Source organism: Ostreococcus tauri (genome assembly GCF_000214015.3).
Source record: "Ostreococcus tauri WGS project CAID00000000 data, contig chromosome 01, whole genome shotgun sequence".
NCBI lineage: Eukaryota > Viridiplantae > Chlorophyta > Mamiellophyceae > Mamiellales > Bathycoccaceae > Ostreococcus > Ostreococcus tauri.
In genome coordinates this window covers 201,984-223,173 of record NC_014426.2, presented here as the reverse complement: position 1 = coordinate 223,173, position 21,190 = coordinate 201,984, and the positions used below count along the sequence as shown (strand labels likewise).

The following is a 21,190-nucleotide window of genomic DNA, read 5'->3' as shown; positions in this document are numbered from 1 at the left end:
CGCGCGCCCGTTCGCGCGGGCGCCGCGACGTCGCCGCGCCGTGACCGAAGCGCGTCGCGCGGGCGCGCGGCGATGGCGCGGCGACGGCGATGGCGCGCGACGGCGCTTCGGCGTGGTGGCGTGCGCGCTCGTCGTGTGGACGGCGTCGACGTCGCGCGCGCGCGACCGGGACGACGTCGAGGACGTCGAGGACGTCCCCGAGGTGGATGGTGATCCCGTCGAGGGCGCCGCCGCGACCGCGGTCGCGGTGGAGACGATGGCGGTGGTGGAGGCGCGGACGGCGGCGACGTCGGCGCGCGAGGCGTTTCGCGCGCGCCGGCGGCCGCGGAAACCGTCGGCGGAGCGATTGGCCGAGCTCGACGCGAGCGTGGTAGATTTGCGAGCGTTTCGCGCGATGCGTCCGCCAGGGGTGGACGCGCGGGTGTGGATGACGGTTGGGACGATGGAGGTTCGGGACGCGACGCGGAACTGGATGCGCGCGTCGGCGAAAGCGGGCGCGCTCGTCGACGCGGGCGCGCTCGTTGTGACGCTGGACGTGCATTCGGAGAGACCGTTCCTGAAGTGGTGCGAGAACGAAGCGGTCGCGGTGCGAGAGGAGGTTGGGGTGACGGTGACGTGCGTCGAAGGTGGGCGAGTGCTAACGAATCAGACGGATCAGATGAGGCTGGGCATCGATAGCTTTCGAGAGAATCGTGATTCTTTCAACGTGCTCATGCGAGAAAAGGTCAAGTGTTTAAAGGCCATCTTGGAAAATGGCTACGATGTGGTGTTCAGCGACGTGGACGTAGCATGGATGCGCAATCCTTTGGATTATTTCAACTCGGGCCAACTCGCCGACGTGGACGTAGCGGTGAGTTCCGACGCCAGATATCACTTCGACGGTGAGATATTCGCACGAGAGGAAATGCGACGACCGGGCCATGGACTCAGCGTGTGGGCATCCGCTTTAGACGACTGGGAGCGAGAGAGTAGATACGATCAAGATGTGAACGTAGGAATCATGTTTTGGAGGTGCACGAAAAATGCGTTGGAGCTCGCGGGCGATTGGGTTCGAAGAATGGACGAATCGAAAGATATAGATCAGATATGTTTCAACCACCTGATACGGACAAGAGGTGTTGGGAATGTCAGATCTTTCTGCGTCGAGGAAGTATCCGAAGATGCGACGAAGACGTGCCTCTCTTCACTCTCTTTGAATGGCTGGTTAAAAGACGCTTTCGCCAGGAAGAGCGACGAAGAAAAAAAAGCGATAGACTTGGAAGGCGCTTGTCCGCAAGACGCGTGTAAAAGGGGAACGGCGGATTCCGACCTAGGTGGTGAATTTGCAAAGGATTATCTCAAAGGGTATCGCCCGTACTATCACTACGGGGGGCTTTCTGGAAGCGTTCGTGTCGCCGTACTCCCGACGCAACTCTTCGGGAACGGCATCACATACTATAACTTTGGACCTAAATTATCTCCTGACGCGTTCGCGGTTCACAACACGTTCGTATACAGCGGATTCGCTGGTAAGATGTGGAGGTTTCGTGAGCACGGTTTGTATGAGAACGAGAGACAGGAAGACTACCTGACAGATGCGAGTATAGATGCCAAAGTTTTAGTAGTCCGTTGGGACCTGCCAAAGAATATTGTTGCCGATATTCTGAGCGCACGGTCAACGGAACGGTCAGAGGTACCGCATGGACATCTTCGAGCACTCACATGGCAGATGAACCGCGTGCGAGATGCGATTGCCATCGCTCGCGTCACGGGACGCACGCTAATAATACCACAATTTACTTGCGGCTGTTCTCGACACTTTCATTACATGGATAACTGTACGGTTGGCGGTACGCCTTTACCGCTCGCATGTCCGCTTGATCACGTGATGTTACCACACATGTTTGCCAAAAGTAACATTCTGGCTCGAGAGGCGTCGTACTTTCAGAACCGCATCAAAGCCGGGCTTGCGGCGTTCACCGATCCGGCGCCGCGCGTGGCCGTTTGCTCGGAAAACGTCATCGAGAAGACATGTGCGGAGCGCATGCCGAAAGTGAACGGCATCATAACCAACACCGCCGGTTTCGTTCCCACGGATACACCGATAGATTCCTCGCCGGTGAGCCCAGATCGAATCCTTCGTTCGCCGTTCGCCGCCGCTGACGTCCGAAACGCCTTCAGCAGTCTGAGAGACGTTCCTGTTGTCGTCGTCGACGGTCTTGGCGCCGATGGCCAAGTCGTCGATTTCAAAACGTTCGACACCGAGGATGAAAATGAGCGCTTCGATGCCGACATTAGAGGCTCGACGCACGAGGCGTGCTGCTTTGTCAACGGCACGCGCGCGCACTTGCCGGAACGCTTAGCAGCAGCTGCAACGTTGTAGTATATTTCATACGGCACTTCGCGCCGCACTCACGACGTCACTCGTAACGAACATCCAGTGTAGAAGCGCGCGTCGCGTCGTCCGATCGCGCGCTTCATCGAACTTAGCGACAAACTTTTCCAGACGGAGAAAACTTCGCTCTTCGCCAATAATGTCGAGCTCGAGTGCGAACGAAGCGCGCACGCGCGAGCTTGCGGACGCTTTCGGAGCTAAGTTTGACGTGCAGACGATCACAGCGCGTAGCGTTCTGGAGCGACGCAACGAGCGCGATGACGGACGACGGATGGTTTTGGTGGACGTGCGGGCGGAGGACGAGCGCGCGGTGAGCGTGATCGAGGGCGCAATGAGCGTCGAGGAGTACGAGCGCGCGAGGACAACGCTGGGTGCGCACGATTGCGTGTGCTATTGCACGATTGGGTATCGTTCGGGTCAGTACGCGGAGAAGATGTCGAAGGCGAAGAAGGCGGATGAAGACGTCGAATTTCTCAACCTGTACGGTTCCATCGTGGCGTACACGCACGAGGGAGGCGAGCTCGTGGATCCAGCGACAGGCGAGAAGACGAAACGCGTGCACACGTTCGGTAAGGAATGGTCTTGCGTCGCGGATGGGTACGAGGCGGTGTTCTACAAGAGTGCTCTGGTGGGCGGACTTGGTCAAATGTTCAAGGGACTCTTTAAGAGGAAGAAATGATCCCCATCGCTCGCGAAAATGAAATATCTGCAAAGTACAACAGCTGTAAAAATGTGTCTCCACCTAAAGCATCACCGCGAACTCTTTACTTAGAGGAATCACGTCCTGAAAGATGAAGAAGGCGACGGCGTTTACGCACTTGCCGTCATCGCGTTCTTCTGATACGCGTTCCTTAATTGCCCGCACGCGGCCGCAGCCTCGAGACCTCTAGTCTGCCGAATCGATGCCGGGACACGTTCTTGTTCGAGCACGTCTCGGAAAGCGTACACGGTTGCTCTACTCGGACGCTTGAAGTCGGCGTCGTCCACGGGGTTGTACGGGATGAGATTGACGTGTGAAGCCAAATTTCGTGCGTACAACAGTCGTCCGAGCTCCTTCGCGTGCTCAGGCTGGTCGTTCACGCCTCCAAGAAGAGTGTACTCGAACGTCACTCGACGTCCGGTCGCGATGAAGTACTGCTCGCAATCTTGCAGTAAGTCTTCCATTGGGTACACCTTCGCGCTCGGAATGATGGTCTCTCGCAGCTCTTGATTCGGCGCATGCAGACTCACCGCAAGCACGGATTGAAGTTGCGCGTACGCAAGTTTCTCGATCGATCCCCGTACGCCCACGGTGGAGATGGTGATGTGTCTGGCGCCGATACCGATCTCCTTGTTGAGTACCTCGTGCGCCTTCAACACGTTCGGGACATTCAACAGCGGTTCACCCATGCCCATGAACACGACGTTCGTCACGCGCTGCCCGAAGTGCTCTTCTAACGCAAGAACTTGATCCACAATCTCGTGGGGGGCGAGGTTCCGCGCGAACCCACCCTTGCCAGTGGCACAAAACGTGCACCGCATCGGGCATCCCACCTGTGACGACACGCACGCGGTGAGCCTATTCTTCCCACCCTCCGTCGCTGGAATACCCACTGTCTCTACCACGCGATCGTCGTCCAGTCGCAATAATAGCTTCGCCGTCCCATCCGTCGCCGCCGCGACGTGATGCACGCTCGACCGTCCCACGCGCACGCCAGCTGCCACCAGCTCCGCCCGAAGCGCCTTGCTCAGCGTCGTGAATTCATCCACCGAACGCGCGCTCGTCCCGTTCGCCGCGTACAGGTGATCCGCCATCTGCTTCCCTCGAAACTTCGGCATCCCTCGCTCGACAGCCAGCGCCTCCAGCTCCCGCTTGGTCAGACCCAAGAGCGAGACGCCGCCGTCCGCGCTCGCCTTGGCCCGTCGCAGCGTCTCCTCCGCGTCCGCGATCGACTCCGTCACCGCCCGCGCGTCCGCCTTCGCCCACGGTCCATCGCGCACGCCCGCGTTTCGCGGCACCGACGTGGGCGCCAGCGCGTCGTCGGCGTCATCGTCGTCGTCACCGAGTTGGTTTTCGCTCGAGCCGGCGGCGGCGAATCGATGCACCTTCGCCCGCGCGACGCGTCCCCGACGCCGCCCGCGTCTCGGCGTCATCGCGCGCGTCACGTGCGCGCGCGTCGTCGGCGTCGTCGCCCTCGCGTGCGGCATCGCGCGTCGTTCTGTGCGGCGTCGCGTGTTCGGGCGAATGATGACGCGTCACTGCACCACGCGCGTCGGCATCACCGCATGTCGCGCGCGCCCGTCGCTTCGAGCGTCGCGACCGCGAGTGCGACGGCGCGGACGGATGTACGTCGCCGCGACGCGCGCTCGAGGGCGATGCGGTGCGAGGAGACGCGAAACGCCGAACGAGTGCGAATCATGACGTTCAACGTCCTGTGCCCGGCGTACAAACGCTCGGGGGACGACGGACGCGAGAGCGACGACGGGACGCGAGCGATGACGCGCACGATGCGAGCGATCGACCTCGTGACGTCGACGTCGTCGGACGTGATGTGCGCGCAGGAGTTCTGGCACGCGGACGAGGCGACGGCGGCGGCGTGGATGACGGCGCTCGAGCGGGACGGGTACTGGACGCGGGCGACGAAGCGGACGAGCGGACGGTGCGATGGGTTGTTAACGGCGGTTAAGAAGGAGACGTTGGAGGTGTTGGACGCTCGGGACGTGTTGTTTAACGATTGCGGCGATCGCGTGGCGTGCGTGGTGCGCGCGAGGAGAACGAGCGACGGGACGGAACTGATCGTCGTGAACACGCACCTATTGTTTCCGCACAATGAGAATTCAAGTCTGATTCGATTGAGGGAATGCTTTAAGATTTTGGAGTACCTGCGAGGGATGATGCGTGAGCCGGAGCTACGCGGGCGAAAGGTGCCGATCGTCGTCACCGGTGACTTTAACGGTTCGAACAAGGGACGCGTGTACCAATTTTTCAAGAGTCAAGGCTTCGTCAGCGCACTGGATTCGTGCCAGGCCAGAGACGGGTGCGTGACGCCGTGGATCTCGCACTTGAATCATCATGGTGAGTGCGTTGGTGTCGATCACATGTTCTTGCTGAATCCGAGCAGGCAAGTGATAGAACTTGGCGCGTCGTGGAAGGAGGCTGTGTTCGCAATGATGCGGGCAAAAATTGTGGAGAAAGGGCTCGTTGACGACGTGGCTGCGTTCGCGGCAGTGGATGAAAATGACGATGGTTTACTGAGCAAGGATGAATTCTTCGAGTTCGCGAATAGAATCGGACTGTGCGGCGAAAAGTCTCCGGGGCTCTTGCCGGCGGAGCTCGAAGCTTTATATGACGCGTGCGACAAGGATGGGAACGGGATGCTCGACTTTCAAGAGTTCGTGGAGACTATGGACATCGAAGGTATGGCTCAGGCGAGTAGCATGACATCTCTCGATGTTGGTGATTTCATGGCGAGCAGTGCGGCCGGTGTGGTGGTGTTCCCGATGGATAGTTGGGATCAGGATGTTTGGGAAATTGGCGACCTCGCGATAAAGAACGCATTACTTCCGGACGCCATGATCGAAGGGCAGTGGCCGTCGCCGGACGACTTCGACGTGAGCGATCACGGACCCCTCGTCGTCGACTTTGCGCTTCAGTAGAAATCGTACTAACTAGTTAGTAGTAATTCTATGCAGTACAACAGCAGCGGCGCTACGGTAAACTATGCTACTCAAATTCCGCGTCCCGACCAAGTTGCCGGCGCCGGATTGACCCAAGATTCGTCGACGAACGACGCGTCCGCCTTCTCCTTTACGAGCATAGCGTACGACGCCAACTTATCACCAGCCTCACGCGCGACGTACGATAGCCCCTCTGCGGTGACTTTATCGCCCTTTGCGCCGATTCTCAAACCTTCGTCCAACAGTTTCAACGCGTACAGCGTATCGATCGAACTCGGTGCCGAAGGATCGTTCACGCACGAGTACACCAGGCACAGCCTATCGTCCGGGTCGTCGAAATTAGGCCGCAGTGCCCGGCCGATCGGTCCGGACTTCTCCGGGACGAGCGCCCACAGGTCCGCCTTTTCGCGCGCGAACGGGGACCGCTCCGCCCCGGTGTCCTCCCGACTCGTCCGCCTATCGCACCCGCGCGCGGTGACCCAAAATCGTCCCAGCTCCCCCTCGTGCAGCTTGGCGCGCAGTCGGCCGTAGTCTTTCGCGCTCGTTCGCTCCCCGCCCTCGAGTTCGCTCGCCAGGGCGTCGATCTGCGTCGCGCACATCTCCAGTCGGGCGAGGTAGACGTCGAGCGGAAGCAACCCCTCCGCGCGTGCGGGCGACGCATGAGCGGCGAAGACGCACGCGGTGAGTCCAAGGAAGCGCCGTCGATCGAACGTCGAAGCAGGCGGTGGACGACGCGTCGCGGGCGGCGACGCGCGCGCGACGGCGAGCGATACAAGAGTCATGAAGTGCAGCGCGTTGTGACCGCGGCGTCACGACGAGCGAGCCACGCTCGAGCGAAAGCGCGCAAGGCGGCTCGCGCTGTTACTCTGTAGGTCCAATCGACGTTTTCGACGGTTTTGCTCGCGGATGAATCGACGTCGACACCTGGCGTGGTGTTCACGAGAGACGCTGGACGCGTCCATGTCCGAAGTCAGCAACGCGCCGCTCTTGGATTCGATCGGTGACGAACTGTCGTCCTCGGGAGCGATCTCGGATGGTGATTCCTGAATTCTTGCGAAGACGTCGCTCAGAGAGTCATCGATGACAAGGTCGTCGTCGATGAAATCTGACTCGTCGACGGTTTCCAAATCGTACTCGAAGTCAACTCTCCGCGAGGAAGCATCGCGATAGATTCGCACCGCCTTCCTCGCACGTGCACCGCGCCACACGCGTTGAATCGTCAAAACAGACGAATACTGCGTCTCTAGTAGTCTTGCTCGAGAGTACGAGCGCCAAACGCGCTTGATTCGTTCGGCTGCGGCTGTTTGTTTTGCGCGCTCAACGCGCGCAAGGTATCGCGTGACGATCGCCTCCACACGTTTCTGTACCCGTTCGCGTCGCTCTGCGTCTTTTAGAAGTAAACATCGCGTCTTGTATCCGCGCCAGGCGGCTTGAACCTGCTCGCTCGCGCGCCATTGACGCAGTAAATTGCACGTTTGGCGCCATCTGAGCATCGCTCGCTCAGCGCGTGCGAGACGAATCCGAATCTTCACCACCAGCCGTCCAGCGAGCCAGCGTCTGCAGGCGCCCTGCACGAGTGTAACTTTGCGCACGCGCGTGATATGCCATCCTCGAATAGCTCGCGCGATCTTACGTCCCGCATCTCTCCGCTCGCGCGCCGTACTCACCTCTCGCCGGCGTGCCACCTGTCTCTCGATGCGTTGTCGGCGTCGCACCATCGTCTCTTCCACCGCTCTACCGAGCAACGCTCGTAACGAAGCGCCTTCGTCGTCGTCGCTCTCTTCGTCGACGACGCTTTCGATGTCCCTGTCGCGCCACGCGGGGCGGCGTTTCGCCGGCGTTTCTGAGCGCGAGAGAGTCACGGGACGCCGCGCGATCAGTGCGCGTACCATGAGTACATCCTCGGATGCGATCGTCGACGATGACGCATCACTCGACGCTTCGCTCTCCACGTCGGATTCCTCGCTCGGAAGCGTCGCCGCCGCGCGCGTCTCTCGAAGCTCTCCCTCGAAGGCTTCGAGCGCGACGGTTCGTCTTCTCCAGTGCTCGAGCAAGTCCTCCATGAGTTTATCGGGATCGGCGGCTACTTCGACGCGCGCGCACATGTTCGCGGTCATTCGCGTTCGCCGCACGCGGTGCTCGCGTGCGGACCGGCGAGCGCGATGTGCAGTGCGAGTTTGACCGCGCGCGCACCTATGAGCTTTTTTTCTTGGACCTCACTGTAACTTGAAGAGCTGTCGATAGTTTTACAAATGCCGTGAAACGACGTATACTGCGTCTAGTTGGTCTCGATGTCGACGTAGTGAATCGAAGGTTCGATCTCAACAATTTCCTTCTCGAGGCGATCGACTTCGTCTCCAACAGCTTGCACGATGTCCTCTCCGTACTGCACGAGCGCAGCGTCCAGAGCCTTCGGGTCGTTTGCAGCACTAAATTTCGAGTGCAAAGCCATTCTGCGTTGATGTTTGGCCAGATAGCGCTCGACAATTTTCTTGCCGCTAAACTCCACCTCGACAGCAAACCGGTACGCACCTGCGCCCAACTCCTCGCTCTTCGCAAAGTATACCTCTTCGACGACCGGATCACGTCGCATGTGCGCCGTAATGACATCCATCTTATCCTCGCCGAGAGACCGCCCGAGCAAGAGCAACCGATTACTGTTGATGAGATACAGCGCTGTTGCTCCGAGCAATCCACCGACCGCGATGGAACCCATGGAGTCGTACATCGGATTTCCGGTCGCGTAACATGCTAAAAGCGCGGTAGTGGCGATGCCGCAACCGAGCACAGCGGCGGTATCCTCCGCGAACACGGCCAAACTAGTGGGATCTTTACCAGATTTGATGAACTCGGTGAGCGTCATGTCTTGCGCCCTGGCATTGTCTCGCAGCGCTTCGTATGCCACCTTCAACGAGTATCCTTCTAACGCCGCAGAGGCGCTTAGAACTGATATCGCGACCCATAGATTTTCCGTCGGCATCGGATCCATCAGGCCGTGGACGCCGTGCATGACGCTGAACCCCGCCCCCAGGAAGAAAATCCCAACCGCAGAAATCAACGAGTACACAAATCGCTCCCGTCGATACCCGTAATTAAACTTCGCGTCCGGTTTTTTATTGCTATTCGTGATCCCAACCTGCAGTAAAACCTGGTTCACGATATCAGCCACGCTGTGAATGCTCTCCGCGAGCATCGACGGCGATCCGCTCACGCCGTACGCGCCCATTTTGCACACCAAAATAGCGGCGTTACACCCAATCGCTGTGTGCACAGCCTTCAACGCTCTTCCGTCGTTCGCCGAGTCCAGCGCCTCCGCCTTCGCTCCTCTTGGCACCGTCTCATCGTACTCCGACGCCGATGTAGACGTGTCGCTCGCGTGTGCGCCGTCACTCGTCGACCCGCTTCTTTCGTGGCCCGCCGCGGCCTCTGCGTGCGCGCTCATCCGCATCCCTCGCACCCCGTATATCGTCGCTCGAGCACCACCATCACGCTTGGACGACTCCTCCGCATCCCTGGGTGTCCACGACACCGCAAACGGGCTCGAAAGCGTCGTGAAAGACGCCGAGAAGGACGATTTATCATCGAACACGGTCGAACGGTCGCGGTCGTTCAACCTTCGCGCGCTCACGAGCGCGCTCGTCAACGCGCGCGCGCCTCCGTGGCGCGGAGCGTTGCTCAGGGCGACGCCCGCGAGCGCGGTGACGCGGCGGATGACGCGGGACATCGATCTCGGACGCGTCCGAGAGACGAGAAGTGCGGATGCCAGAGGGGTTGTTACCTCTAGAACTGGACAGCCGCGACGCGAGGCGGATTTGTGAGTTTGACCGCACAGGGCGCCGATGAGTGAAGATGGAACCTCTAGCGGTGATCGTGCGAATTCAAACGACGCGAACGCGATCGATGCGGACGGCGACGTGTGCGTCGAAGCGATGGAGACCATGGAATTTTTCATGGGTGACGCGTCGCCGGCGAGCGGGACGTTGACTGGGCTTGTCGACAGAGCGAGCGCGACGTTGACGACGTTAAGGGTCGTTCGGTGTCGTGCTGTGAAGAACATGCGTGGTTTGGAGGTGTGCAAGCGCTTGAGATCATTGACGGTGGCGGAGTGCGCGTTGACGTCATTGGCGGGGGCGAGCTCGTGTCGAGCGCTGGAGGAACTGTACGTGTATGGTAATCACATCGATTCCCTCGAAGAGCTTCAGAACGGATGTTTCGAGCGACTTCGGACGCTATGGCTGAACGATAATCGTTTACGAGCGCTAGATGGCGTCGAGTTCCTCCGAAGCCTCCAACATTTGAACGTCGCGCAAAATCTACTTGAGCGGGTGCCAGACGGCACAACGACAAGCGCGCTAGAGCACCTGAACATTGCGGGAAATCCTATTCGTTCGCTTTCGGACATCGCGATCGCGACTCGCGTGCCGTCATTGACGATTTGCGATGACTTACACGGCGCTTGCTCTTTCTGTCGGGGTGATTGGTACCGATCGTACGTGTTGTGCGCGTTACCACATTTATGCGTGCTGGATGGGCGTGACGTATCTGTACTTGAGCGCCAGCAAGCGGAAGAGGAACACTCGGGGCGGCGTACATGGTTCAACTTGCAGTGTGTACGATTACGAGAGGCGTATCGCCGCGCGAGGGACGATGCTTTGGAACATTTGAGTTCAATAACGAATCCCATCGAGCACGAGTTATTCAACGCCAGAGCGCACGGTAGTCGGAGCGAAGCAGACCGTGCTCTCGTAAAACTCAATGAACGCGAGCAGGGATTCTTCACACACGAGGATCGCGCACGAGAATCACTGGAGCGCACCATAGCGCAAGTTTTTCGCGATGCAGAGATTTTGGCGGAGACTGTGAGAGAAGAACGATTCCGATTCACAGAAGCGGCGGACATCACTTTCAGTGACGTCTACGAAAACTTCAAGGAACGATGGCCGTCCACGGTATTTCGTGCTGAAAGACTCCTGCAATCATTTCACGATTTGAGCAATGTCGTGATCGCTTCTAACGTGGTCGAGCTTAATTTGCACGCGACTGGATTGGTTGAAATTCCACACAAACTGAATGAGTGCTCGAGACTCGAAACGTTGGTGCTCAGTAATAACTCCATCAAGCGTCTTAACAACTTGCCGCGTAGTGAAACTCTGCGCCATCTGGACTTCGGAAATAACAAATTATGGAATTCAGCGGACATCAATGTGTTGACAGCGTGCGTGATGAACGCATCCTCCATCGTGTTACGCGGAAACTGCAAGTGGCTGGCTGAAACGAAATTTTATGCACCCATACTCGTGAAGTCCATGCCCCGTTTACTCGTACTGGACGGCGTCGAGATAACGACGGATGTTCGTGCAAAGCATATGAAAACAGAGTGCACGTTAGATGCGAGCGCAGTGAGGAGGCGAGGAAGATCACACGTTGTCGCATCAAAGGGGCGTTCGATGCGGATCGAGGAGTTCTCTTTGGAATGCGAATCCTTGCGAAGGACTAAAATGTGCGAGAAGTTCGAGACGGTGCGTGTCGCACACGTCGCGCACAACTGTTTGCGCTCGATAAAGGGGTTCGGAGTATGTCGTCAGCTGCGACATTTGTGTATCGAAGGGAATAAATTAGTACGACTCGACGGATTGAGTTTGCTGCGGGAACTGCGATACTTGAACATCAAGAACTGTGGCGTGAAAAAGCTTAACCCGGCGTGGTTTATATCTCTTAGCGAGCTCAGATGCGTCAATGTCGAAGAGAACGCGCTGAAAACGATCTCAGTGCTGAAGCAGTGCTCTGAACTCTGTGAGATTTATGCGGCGCGCAACAAGTTGACAGATGTGCATGGAGTGCTTTCGCTCGCGAGCTTGCAGCATCTTAGGTTGCTTTCATTGCAAGGAAACGCCGTGAGCACATCGAAGGGCTACCCTCATCACGTGATCTTCAAGTTTCCACAAATCAACATCTTGGATACAGATTACATCAATTCAGAGTTGCGTTCGGAGGCGGTGAAGATGTACACCGGTCGATTGACGGAAGACATGATTCCAACAGGGCAAAGTGCCTGTGCGCACAAAGTTAATTTATCCGGGCTGAATCTGCTCCACCTAGACGGCGCTATCGCCAAGGCGCACTTTCAAGGAATGAAACAAATCAAGCTGGATAACAATAGTTTGCACGATGTCTCCGCTCTTGGCAACTTACCATGTCTCACAAAACTTGAGCTACGAAACAACAGAATCAACACAGTGTTTGGTCGATTCGGATTCTTTGCGAAACTTGAATTTCTAGATCTGAGTGGCAACTACATCTCCTCCTTGAGCGTACTATCGCTCGGCTGTTGCTCGAACCTTCGCACTCTGTTGCTATGTGATAATTTTCTGACTAGGCTAGATGGCATCACCCAGCTCAAGTCGTTGCGCGTGCTGAAAGCGGATAAAAATAAACTGAACAGGATCGACTCCAGTACGTTCGTTGGTTGCGACGCGCTCCGACTACTTTCACTTCGAAAAAATGCATTTCGAACTCTGAAACATTTATCGAAGTTGGTCTCTGTGCGAGAGTTACGACTGGACGGTAATAGGGTCGACGACATTGAAGAAATTAGCTGGCTCGCATGGCTCCCGCGCCTGAGAATTTTATCACTCGGCGGCAACAAAATCGCTTCGGAATGTGATCGATACGTCGAATTTACGATTATGTGTTGTCGTGGATTGAAACGACTGGACGGGGAGAGTGTCCTAAAATCATAAATAGTTATCACAAACTGTCTTCGTCATCGTCCTCGATGAGTGAGTTACCTAGAGCGGCGTACTCTTCAACTGTGCGCGCAAGATCCCGTTGCATGACAGCTATCGCTTCCTCCGTACCCGCTAGAGATTCACGAAGTTGTGAGTTCTCAAACTCAAGCTCTGCATTCATCACTTCGAGCTCCTGCATGCGATTGGCATTGCCGCCAGTTCCACTCTCCATTTGCTGCATGTGTCGGGCAAGCTGTTCGAAATCCTGCTCTACACGTCTCCTTGCCTCCTCTGCAGTGCGAACTCGCTCATCCACGAGAAGTGCTGTCGCCCCTTCCGCGTACCCTTGCTCGTCGATGATTTTCCTCGCCGATGCCAAATCGTCGTTTGCCTTCGACAGCAGATGAAGCAACCGTTCGTTCTCTTCACGAAGAACTCGAGACTCTTCAGCAAATGTCTGAGACACCGGATTCTCACGTTGCATGCTTGCAAGAGATGCCTCAGCCGCTGCCGCTCGGCGTTCTGCGTCTTGAGCGCGCACCTTCAACGCCCTCGTCTCTAAATTTGTCGCGTCACCCTCCATGGCCTCACTCAAAGCGTCTCTGGATATAGCGAGTTCTCTGCGCACGCCGTCCAGTTCAGCCCGTGCCTCCGCTTCGCGACGAGCATGTATCAAAGCTTCGCGTTTGGAGTTTGACGCGGCCGTCTCTGTCTCGAGTAACGCAGCTTCAAGCGTCCCACATCTATGTTGGAGCTCTTTAAGTGACATAGAGAGTCTTTCAACTTCTCTGCCTTGTTCGTTCGCAGCCTCTTCGGCTCGAACCAACGCAGCCGTTTGACTCGTAGAAGTCTTGCTCGGCGTACCAGAGCTCGCGGCGTTCTCGATGACGCCGCGAAGGCGCTCAACCTCTGTGACGAACGATTTGCGATCTTCTTTCAGTGCTTCAACTTGACGCATCAACCCGTGATTCTGTTCTTGTAGAGCGCTCACGCGCTCTCTCAAGAGCTCCGAGCGCTGAGAACTGTCGCCGCTCGCGACGACTGCCTGGTGTTCGTGCGTACGCAGAGCCGACACCAAACTCTCGAGCTCTTTGACGCGATTGGACTCCAGTCGCAGTTTATGCTTGAGCGTTTCGGTGTCACTCTGGGCGTCGGTGAGCCTGCTGCGAACAACCATCAAGTTTGCCTCAGCCGCTGCAGTCTCGCGTCTAGCCATCTCCTTTGCGCGTTCCATGTCGAACAACATCGCTCTCGATGCTTCGAGTTTGGTGGCGAGCGCCTCCATGTCTTCGCCCTTGTCGCGCGCTGAGTTCTCAAGGATGTGAGTCAAATTGTCCACTTGGCGCTGGTAAGCTTGTAAATCGGTGGAGTAAGCTTTGCACTCAGCCTCCGCCGTTTTGGCTCGTTCGGTTGCCTGCTCGAGCAACGCATCGGACGACTCAAGGGCTGCTTTCACTCGGCGAAGGTCACGCTCCATATCGTCCATATCCGCGACGACGCGTCGATTCTCGAAGCCGAGCTCGTGATACGCCTTAGCGACATCATCAACTTCTTTGTTCTTGGCTTTTACTTCGGCTTCTGCCGCACTCTGGGCAGCTTTCGCTTTGCTCAACTCTACTAACGCTTCGTCACGCTCGCTCTTCGCGCGAAGCAGCTCGGCGTTCAATATCTGTTGTTCCTTCGTCATCACCATCAAATCATCAGAAATGACGGCGAGTTCTTCACGATACTGGGCGGCTTCATTCGCGATGACTCGCTCCTTCTCAGCAGCGCGCTCAAGCTGCTCCTCGAGCGAACGCGCGCGAGCAATTGCCGAATCGCGAGCCTGTGCCGCTCCGTATACTTTCGCCTCCGCTGCGGCGCCCAGTCGTCGTGCTTCCTCTGCAGATGCCCCTTCGCGCATCGCTCTTCCTCTCGCTTCTTCAAGTGCTTCCGCGGCCGCATCGGCTTCATCCTGCAGACGCATGCACTCATTTTCAAGGGAGATTATCTTGTCAGCCGACGTTCCTTCGAAGATATTGCTGCTATCTTTCTTGCTCTCGATCTCACGCAAGCTCGCGTAGGCCACACGAAGTTTCTGCGAAAGCGCCTCGCGCTGTTCGTCCATATCTCTGATGATGGACTTCAGCTTCTCGACTTCATCTGCTCTGCGCGTCGCCAACTCGCGTTGGGTTTCGAGCTCCTGCACCAGGCTCTCATCTCCGGAACTACGGTTATAAGCTTCGAAGATTGCTCTTTCAGCTTCCGCGGCGACCTCGTTTGCCGCATCGGCCGCATTGCGAGCCGCTCGCTGCGCCATTTCGGCGCCCAACTTCCCTTCCTCGTAACGTCTCAACTTCACGATGAGAGCTTCGTTATCATCAGAGAGCAAGCTCATCGCATTTTGAGCCTCGGCGAGCAGACTTTCGAGCTCTCGCACGCGCGAAGAGTCATCATTACCTCTCGAACCGCGTCGAAGTCGCTCGATCTCATCGTTCGCGTCGTCGCGCTCCGCTCGAAACGCCTCTGCGTCTGCGAGTGCTGCAATTTTAGCGTCCTGAGCGGCCCTGAGCTGCTTTTTCAACTTATCAACGTCACCGGACGGCACGCCTCCACTTTCCTCGGCCGACATGGCGCCGAACTGACCCTTGAGCTCGCGGAGCTCTCTGTGTAGCGCGATCACCTCATCTGGTTTCGTCGCCTCGGGCGTGGACGGCACAGCCACCGTCGGCGTCTCCATTACACTCGAGTACCTCGTTGCCATCTGGTCCAGCTTATTGAACAACGCCGCGATGAGTTTCACCTTTTCATCGTCGCCGCCGTTCGTCGCCGCTCGCGTGAGCTCTCTTAATTTCGCCGTCTCCGTTTCGTTCGCCGCCAACATCTTCCTCGTCGCGGCCAACGCCGAGCTCAACACCTCGTTCTCTGCATCCTTCTCTCGTAACGCCGACAATGCGTCATCCAGCAGCACCGCCGCGTCTTCTCCCACGCTTCCTCTTCGCGCGCGCGCGTGCGGTGCGCTCGACATTACGTCGTCGTTCGATCTTCGTCGTCGGAATGAAAAATCAAAATTTGAAATTAATCCGAACGTAAACGACCCGCCGCGTCGCCAGCACGCGTCGCCTGCAGCGTGCGCACGCTGCAAACGCGCGTTCGATGATCACGGTCGTTTCGCTTCGGGCGCGATCGATGCGCGAGCGTGCGCGTCGGTGTGAGCGGCCGGTCAATGTCCGTGTGAGCTGATTTTGGAACATTCGGATTTCAACAGTCAAGGTCCCAATGCGTGACCTCTCCGGGTCGGGACGCACGCGTCGCGCATCGCGCGGCGTCGAGCGCTTTGAGCCTGGAGCGCTCGATGCGAAGACGCCTGCGAACGATAAATCCGCGAACGTGCGCCTGTGTGACGACGGCGGCGGCCCAGTGATCGATGTCTCGAAGACGACGGCGCCTGGTGAGGCGGGCCTCAAGCGCGAGCGCCGAGGCGCCGAGTTTGGTGGCGAGGAGGGATTCGAGGAGTTGGGTGAAGGGAACGCCGCGACCGGGCTCGCGGACGACGATTGCTTCGTAGGCAATGCGTCGACGCCAAAGTGAGGCGGCGTGCATGGCCTGGTCACGGAAGATTTTGGATTTATTCGCGAGCTTGCCAGTGACATCGACGGCGAGCGGCGTGCCCAGATCGCGGAGGAACTCGCCGAGTCTATGGACGCCGATGAAACCGGTGGCGTTGGGGTCGTGAAGACTCCACGCCTCTTGAAAATCGTACAGATGCTTTGGTGTGACGACGGCAGACTCGCGTAAAACACCAAAGGTGACGTGATCGAGAATTGATGCCACGAAGAGGTTGGTGAAGACGTAGCCCATGGCGATGACATAAGTGACAAAGTACAGGACCGCTCCATCTGGGAACCCGCAATCAGACGGACCCGCGACGTCGACGCAATATGGTTCATTAACCATGAGGTCGTACATATATTGACGCCACCCCTCACCCGTGACGACTTGAAACAGCAACAGGAAAGAGCTCGTGAAGGATTGGAAATTCGCATCCTTATTCAACGCGACACCGTACTTGACATTCGAGAAAACTTGCGTGCCGATGCCAGCGTACATGAACATCCATATTAACATCAGCCCCATTACACTTAAAATACTTGGCACCGCGAGAACAAGCGTGTTCGCAAGGATCTGCAAAGATTGTACGTGGCGGATGACTCGAAAAACGCGGAGAAACCGAAAAGGCCGCCCGATCTGATCCCGCACTGACCCACTCTTGCTGCGAAGCGTCGCCGCTGACCCGGCGGCAAGAAAAAGCTCGAACGCGTTCCACTTGTTCGAAAAGTAGTAGTTCACTCGGGGGTACGCAGCTGCGACTTGTAACAGCACCTCGACTGAGTAAATGCTAACGAAGCACATTTCGCTCATCGCGCGTACGCGCGCCAAAAGTGTACCATTGTCACCGTATCGTTCAGTCGCCATCAAAGCGGCGTTTAAGCTCACGCTGAGTAGCACGAACGATCTGTACTTTTCGTGATTGACGATAGCAAAACAGTATCTGCGAATGCCCCTGGGTGGTTTGACTTTCGCCCGAATCGGCTTGAGCGATACCGCCACCTTGTGCATGTCATGCCACAGCTTCTGCCGTTCAGTGAGGAGTTTGCGACCGGATATCATGCCGAAATGATGAATGAAAACACCGATGATGGTGCGAATCATCAGAAATGATCCCAACAGGATGAATGCGACGAAGTAAAAGGAGGCACTCCAGTTGCGCTCAAATTGAGGTTGCAAGTCGACACCGGTTTTGTCCATTGCTGCAAACATAACCTCTGTCCATCCATCGAGAGATGCGGTCTCCAGCAGTGTTAGCATGGCGCTCCCGATCCAATCGAACTCGAAGAGGTTTCTGTACCACTTGCGTACAACAATGTCCCCCCCTCCGATGTCCACAAACGTGCCCACACATTGAAGCTTACTACTCACGGTCGCATCATTGCAGCTGTAGAACGTTCCTCCATATTCGCGAATACCAATGACGGCGAACGCAAGGAACATGCCACCTGTGAGCATGATGATAGAACCTATGGTGGGTAACGTGACTGCCAGCGATTTGACAAGCCGTTGCATGGATTTGACGCGCGTCATAATTCGCACAGGCCGGACTGGCGCGGCCATGTTGAACGCGCGGCGCCAATACCGTGTGTACGATGCTCCTAAAATAATTGGACACCCGACTATCATTACGTCGATCACCAAAATACCGAGATCAAGCAGATTCCAAATCCGCCCGAGGAACGGCGACGGAGTCAACATGAAACCGTGCGCGGTGACATTTAACGCAAAATCAAATAAGAAAAATCCACAAACTGCGAAATTCACAGCGTCTACCTGCATCTGAAGTCGATTTTCTTGATCGACAGGCTTGGTTGCCAAGACCGCGATAATGGACATCATCACGACGATGAAACTGACTCGCTCGTAAATATTTGAATGCAGCATGCGCTTAATTCGCTTCCTCACCTCTCCGGAGGATGGGAAAATCCACAATGATTTATCGGTTATATACCAAGGGAGAACGGCGCTCGATGCTAAATCACTCGCGTCCGATGCGGCGTCGTCGAAGATGAGCTTGACTTTCCTAACATCGTCAGAATCCGCGCCGTGAACCATTCCACTCGGCGCTTTCGGCGCCGATGGTAATATCATTTCCACCCGTGCTCCGATCTCAGGGTCGTGAGCACGCACAGACTTTGAGCACACTAAGAAGTCCTCTGTTGATGACACCTCCGCCGGCGCCATGTCTACGCGCGCATCTATCGCCGGTGTCTTCATATGCACGAACGTTGATTCGCACATTACGAGCGTAGTGTTCTCACCCGTTCCCTCTTTCGATCGCACCAAGAGCGATTCTGCGATTTCTTCCTCTACAGCTTTTGCTATACCGCTTTCTACCTCCCAACGACTCGCGAGCCAAGGTGATAATCGATGGACACGTTCCGTAGTCCATCGCCGACCTCTAAGCGTCAAAATCGATTTGACCCGCGCTCGCTCCATCAAGTCAACGAATCGACGGTTTCGCATCGTGCTCTTCACTGTGCGCTTCACCAGCTCCCGAGACTGGACGATGGTCTTCTCGACGTCCCTTAGCTCTAAATTTTCGAGCACGACCGCGATAACCAAATTCAGAATGATATAGTTGACCAAAATGAAGAACGAAATGTAAAACGGGATCGCCGCCTCTGTGATTTGCACTCCATGATACATCAGTTCTGTCCATCCTTCTCCCGTACTCGTGACGAACACTGCTAACATAGCTTGTGGGAAAGTATCATAATTAAGCCGCGGCGCATCGTCGCCCGACACACCACGGTTGGCAAACAACTGCATGCCCAATACGGCGTACATCGCCAAGACGGCGACATAAAACAAAAATAGAGAGAACAAAGATCCGAGAGAGCGGAAGACGCGGTGTATCGTGTCGGCCCCAGACCGAGGCTTTGCCGCACCAAAGGTTTTGAAAAGTCTCGGAATCCTCAAGGAGGTTAGGTTCATTCCCTTACCCCAGATGACCATTGCACTCACGCCGACGACGACGGCGTCGAAGATCAGCATGGCGTCCTCGTTACTGAGCTTGAAAGTAGCGATGCGGCGTGCGATATGCTTTGCCGCGAATCCTCGTAGAATGATTTCGAGCATGAACGCCGATAAGAAGAACCCCTCGATAAAGGCGATGTATTGCTTGTACGCGATGCTCAGATCAAAGCGATACATCGCCATCACAGAGATGTTTGCTGCGATGCAGAATTTTATCAACCTATCGAACTGTGCGTTGTTGATAAACGCGGACAATCGATCGCGCTTGGGTTGAGCGACACCACTCGGTATGGCCGTCGTCTCTTCGCACGCGTCCTCTTCCAGCAATCTTTTCCTAAGCATCGCCGCCTCGGCGACTGAATTGAATGACTCGCCCGTGCCTCCGTTCAATCGTCTAATCAGTTTCCGAACCGCGATTTCGCTCTCCAAGTCTTCAGAGTCGCCATTATTGCGAGCACTCGATGCGCTTCGTAACATCAGCTGGTGCTCCTTGCGAAGGCGCAGGAACACTCCACTGACGCCTGCCACGAACACGGAGACGATGAAATACGTGCCGATGATGATGAGAGTCACAAAGTACGCAGCGGACGCTTTATACTCTGCGTTCACGATCGGAAACATCACTTCTTGCCAAGCCTCGATAGTAATCGTCTGAAACATCACGAGAAGCGTCGACCCGAAACTATCGAACGACTGATATCCGTGTTGCGGGTTGCCCACCATATCGCTGCAGAAGAGAGACGAGTTGGAATCGTAAACGCCCGGACACACGTAGCCCTTGTGATTCAGCACGTTGCTGACGTCGCCACAAAAGAGCTCTGGATCGCTCACGGCGGTATAAAACAGCTCGACCGTGCTCGAGTTCGCAGTTTCGACGCATCGTCGACGAAGTGACCCTCCGAATATTCCCATGCCCATGAGCGCGTAAAACACTGCGCACACGACCGTGATGCCGGCGACGTCCCGCAACAGCGAGATTGACTTTTGCAACGACTCAGCGATGAAAACGACGGAAGTCGCAAGCTTGAATCGCTTCAGTGCGTGCACCCCGCGAAATAATCGAAGCTGCCCAAATCGTACGCGCGTCATGAGCGAATCGCTGCCTCGGAACTGCAGCGCCGTCGACATCCAGCTCGCGACGACGATGACGAGATCGACCTGGTTGTACACACTCGCCATATATGCATGTTTGTGTCCGATGAATCCTAGGGCGAATATCCTCGCCGCCGCCTCGACGGTGTACGCGCACGTGACGGCAACGTCCAACGCGCGCAGCGGCGACCGCGTCAATTCAGCGACGCTCGATATCACGCGCGACGACTCCCCGCTCGACGCCAGGAGCACGAGCGCGGCAAAATGCGTGATAATCAGCGCGAGAATCACGTACTCCATCGTCTGCGAGTGCACGACGCGAAAAACAACCGCGCGCGCTCGACTCCTCGGCCCAAACGCCCACAGCGACGTTCCCGCCATCGTCGCCCCCGGTCCAGCGTCCGAGCGCACTCGCGCCGTCTCCTCCTCCGGTTCCCGCGCCAACGCGCGCCGCCGCCGCTCGAAACCGCAACCGCCCCGCGTCGCGCGCCGCCACCACCGTCCGCGCCGTCGCCCGCGTCTAAAAATACATCACCCGTCATTCGTCCCGTCATGCGTCCACGTCCCGCGCCGTCTCTCCCCGCGCCGTTCGCGCCGTCGCTCCCCGCGCGTCCGCGCGTCGTCGTCGCCGTCGTCGTCGCCTTTCCGGACGATGCGCGGAGCCGCGCGCGCGTCGCCCGGTGCCGGAATACGAACCGTCGCGCGCGACCGCGCCACAAAACACCCGCGTGTGCGATCCACAAAACACGGTGTTTTAAACACCCGCGTG

General features: G+C 57.0%; 10 protein-coding genes across 10 annotated transcripts; 4 read left to right on the top strand and 6 right to left on the bottom strand.

Moving 5' to 3' along the window:
* Window positions 1–256: 256 nt before the first annotated feature.
* OT_ostta01g01440 (Nucleotide-diphospho-sugar transferase) lies at window positions 257–2,362 on the top strand (the record flags this gene model as incomplete). Its single annotated transcript, XM_003074158.2, has 1 exon — window positions 257–2,362. The coding sequence occupies one exon, from the start codon at window positions 257–259 to the stop codon at window positions 2,360–2,362; it is 2,106 nt and encodes a 701-aa protein (XP_003074204.2).
* A 151-nt stretch (window positions 2,363–2,513) lies between these two features.
* On the top strand, window positions 2,514–3,053 carry OT_ostta01g01430 (Rhodanese-like domain; the record flags this gene model as incomplete). Its single annotated transcript, XM_003074157.1, has 1 exon — window positions 2,514–3,053. The coding sequence occupies one exon, from the start codon at window positions 2,514–2,516 to the stop codon at window positions 3,051–3,053; it is 540 nt and encodes a 179-aa protein (XP_003074203.1).
* Window positions 3,054–3,184: 131 nt separating this feature from the next.
* On the bottom strand, window positions 3,185–4,561 carry OT_ostta01g01420 (Radical SAM; the record flags this gene model as incomplete). The annotated part of the gene is made up of 1 exon (XM_022985264.1): window positions 3,185–4,561. One exon carries the CDS (start codon window positions 4,559–4,561, stop codon window positions 3,185–3,187), a length of 1,377 nt encoding a protein of 458 aa, XP_022838162.1.
* A 168-nt stretch (window positions 4,562–4,729) lies between these two features.
* On the top strand, window positions 4,730–6,010 carry OT_ostta01g01410 (Endonuclease/exonuclease/phosphatase; the record flags this gene model as incomplete). Its single annotated transcript, XM_022985263.1, has 1 exon — window positions 4,730–6,010. One exon carries the CDS (start codon window positions 4,730–4,732, stop codon window positions 6,008–6,010), a length of 1,281 nt encoding a protein of 426 aa, XP_022838161.1.
* Window positions 6,011–6,081: 71 nt separating this feature from the next.
* On the bottom strand, window positions 6,082–6,630 carry OT_ostta01g01400 (unnamed product; the record flags this gene model as incomplete). The annotated part of the gene is made up of 1 exon (XM_003074154.2): window positions 6,082–6,630. The coding sequence occupies one exon, from the start codon at window positions 6,628–6,630 to the stop codon at window positions 6,082–6,084; it is 549 nt and encodes a 182-aa protein (XP_003074200.2).
* A 210-nt stretch (window positions 6,631–6,840) lies between these two features.
* Window positions 6,841–8,136, bottom strand: OT_ostta01g01390 (IQ motif, EF-hand binding site; the record flags this gene model as incomplete). The annotated part of the gene is made up of 1 exon (XM_022985262.1): window positions 6,841–8,136. One exon carries the CDS (start codon window positions 8,134–8,136, stop codon window positions 6,841–6,843), a length of 1,296 nt encoding a protein of 431 aa, XP_022838160.1.
* Window positions 8,137–8,309: 173 nt separating this feature from the next.
* Window positions 8,310–9,755, bottom strand: OT_ostta01g01380 (Cation efflux protein; the record flags this gene model as incomplete). Its single annotated transcript, XM_003074152.1, has 1 exon — window positions 8,310–9,755. The coding sequence occupies one exon, from the start codon at window positions 9,753–9,755 to the stop codon at window positions 8,310–8,312; it is 1,446 nt and encodes a 481-aa protein (XP_003074198.1).
* A 205-nt stretch (window positions 9,756–9,960) lies between these two features.
* OT_ostta01g01370 (Leucine-rich repeat) lies at window positions 9,961–12,771 on the top strand (the record flags this gene model as incomplete). Its single annotated transcript, XM_003074151.2, has 1 exon — window positions 9,961–12,771. One exon carries the CDS (start codon window positions 9,961–9,963, stop codon window positions 12,769–12,771), a length of 2,811 nt encoding a protein of 936 aa, XP_003074197.2.
* A 7-nt stretch (window positions 12,772–12,778) lies between these two features.
* Window positions 12,779–15,622, bottom strand: OT_ostta01g01350 (unnamed product; the record flags this gene model as incomplete). Its single annotated transcript, XM_022985261.1, has 1 exon — window positions 12,779–15,622. One exon carries the CDS (start codon window positions 15,620–15,622, stop codon window positions 12,779–12,781), a length of 2,844 nt encoding a protein of 947 aa, XP_022838159.1.
* A 377-nt stretch (window positions 15,623–15,999) lies between these two features.
* Window positions 16,000–20,802, bottom strand: OT_ostta01g01340 (IQ motif, EF-hand binding site; the record flags this gene model as incomplete). Its single annotated transcript, XM_003074149.2, has 1 exon — window positions 16,000–20,802. One exon carries the CDS (start codon window positions 20,800–20,802, stop codon window positions 16,000–16,002), a length of 4,803 nt encoding a protein of 1,600 aa, XP_003074195.2.
* Window positions 20,803–21,190: the final 388 nt, after the last annotated feature.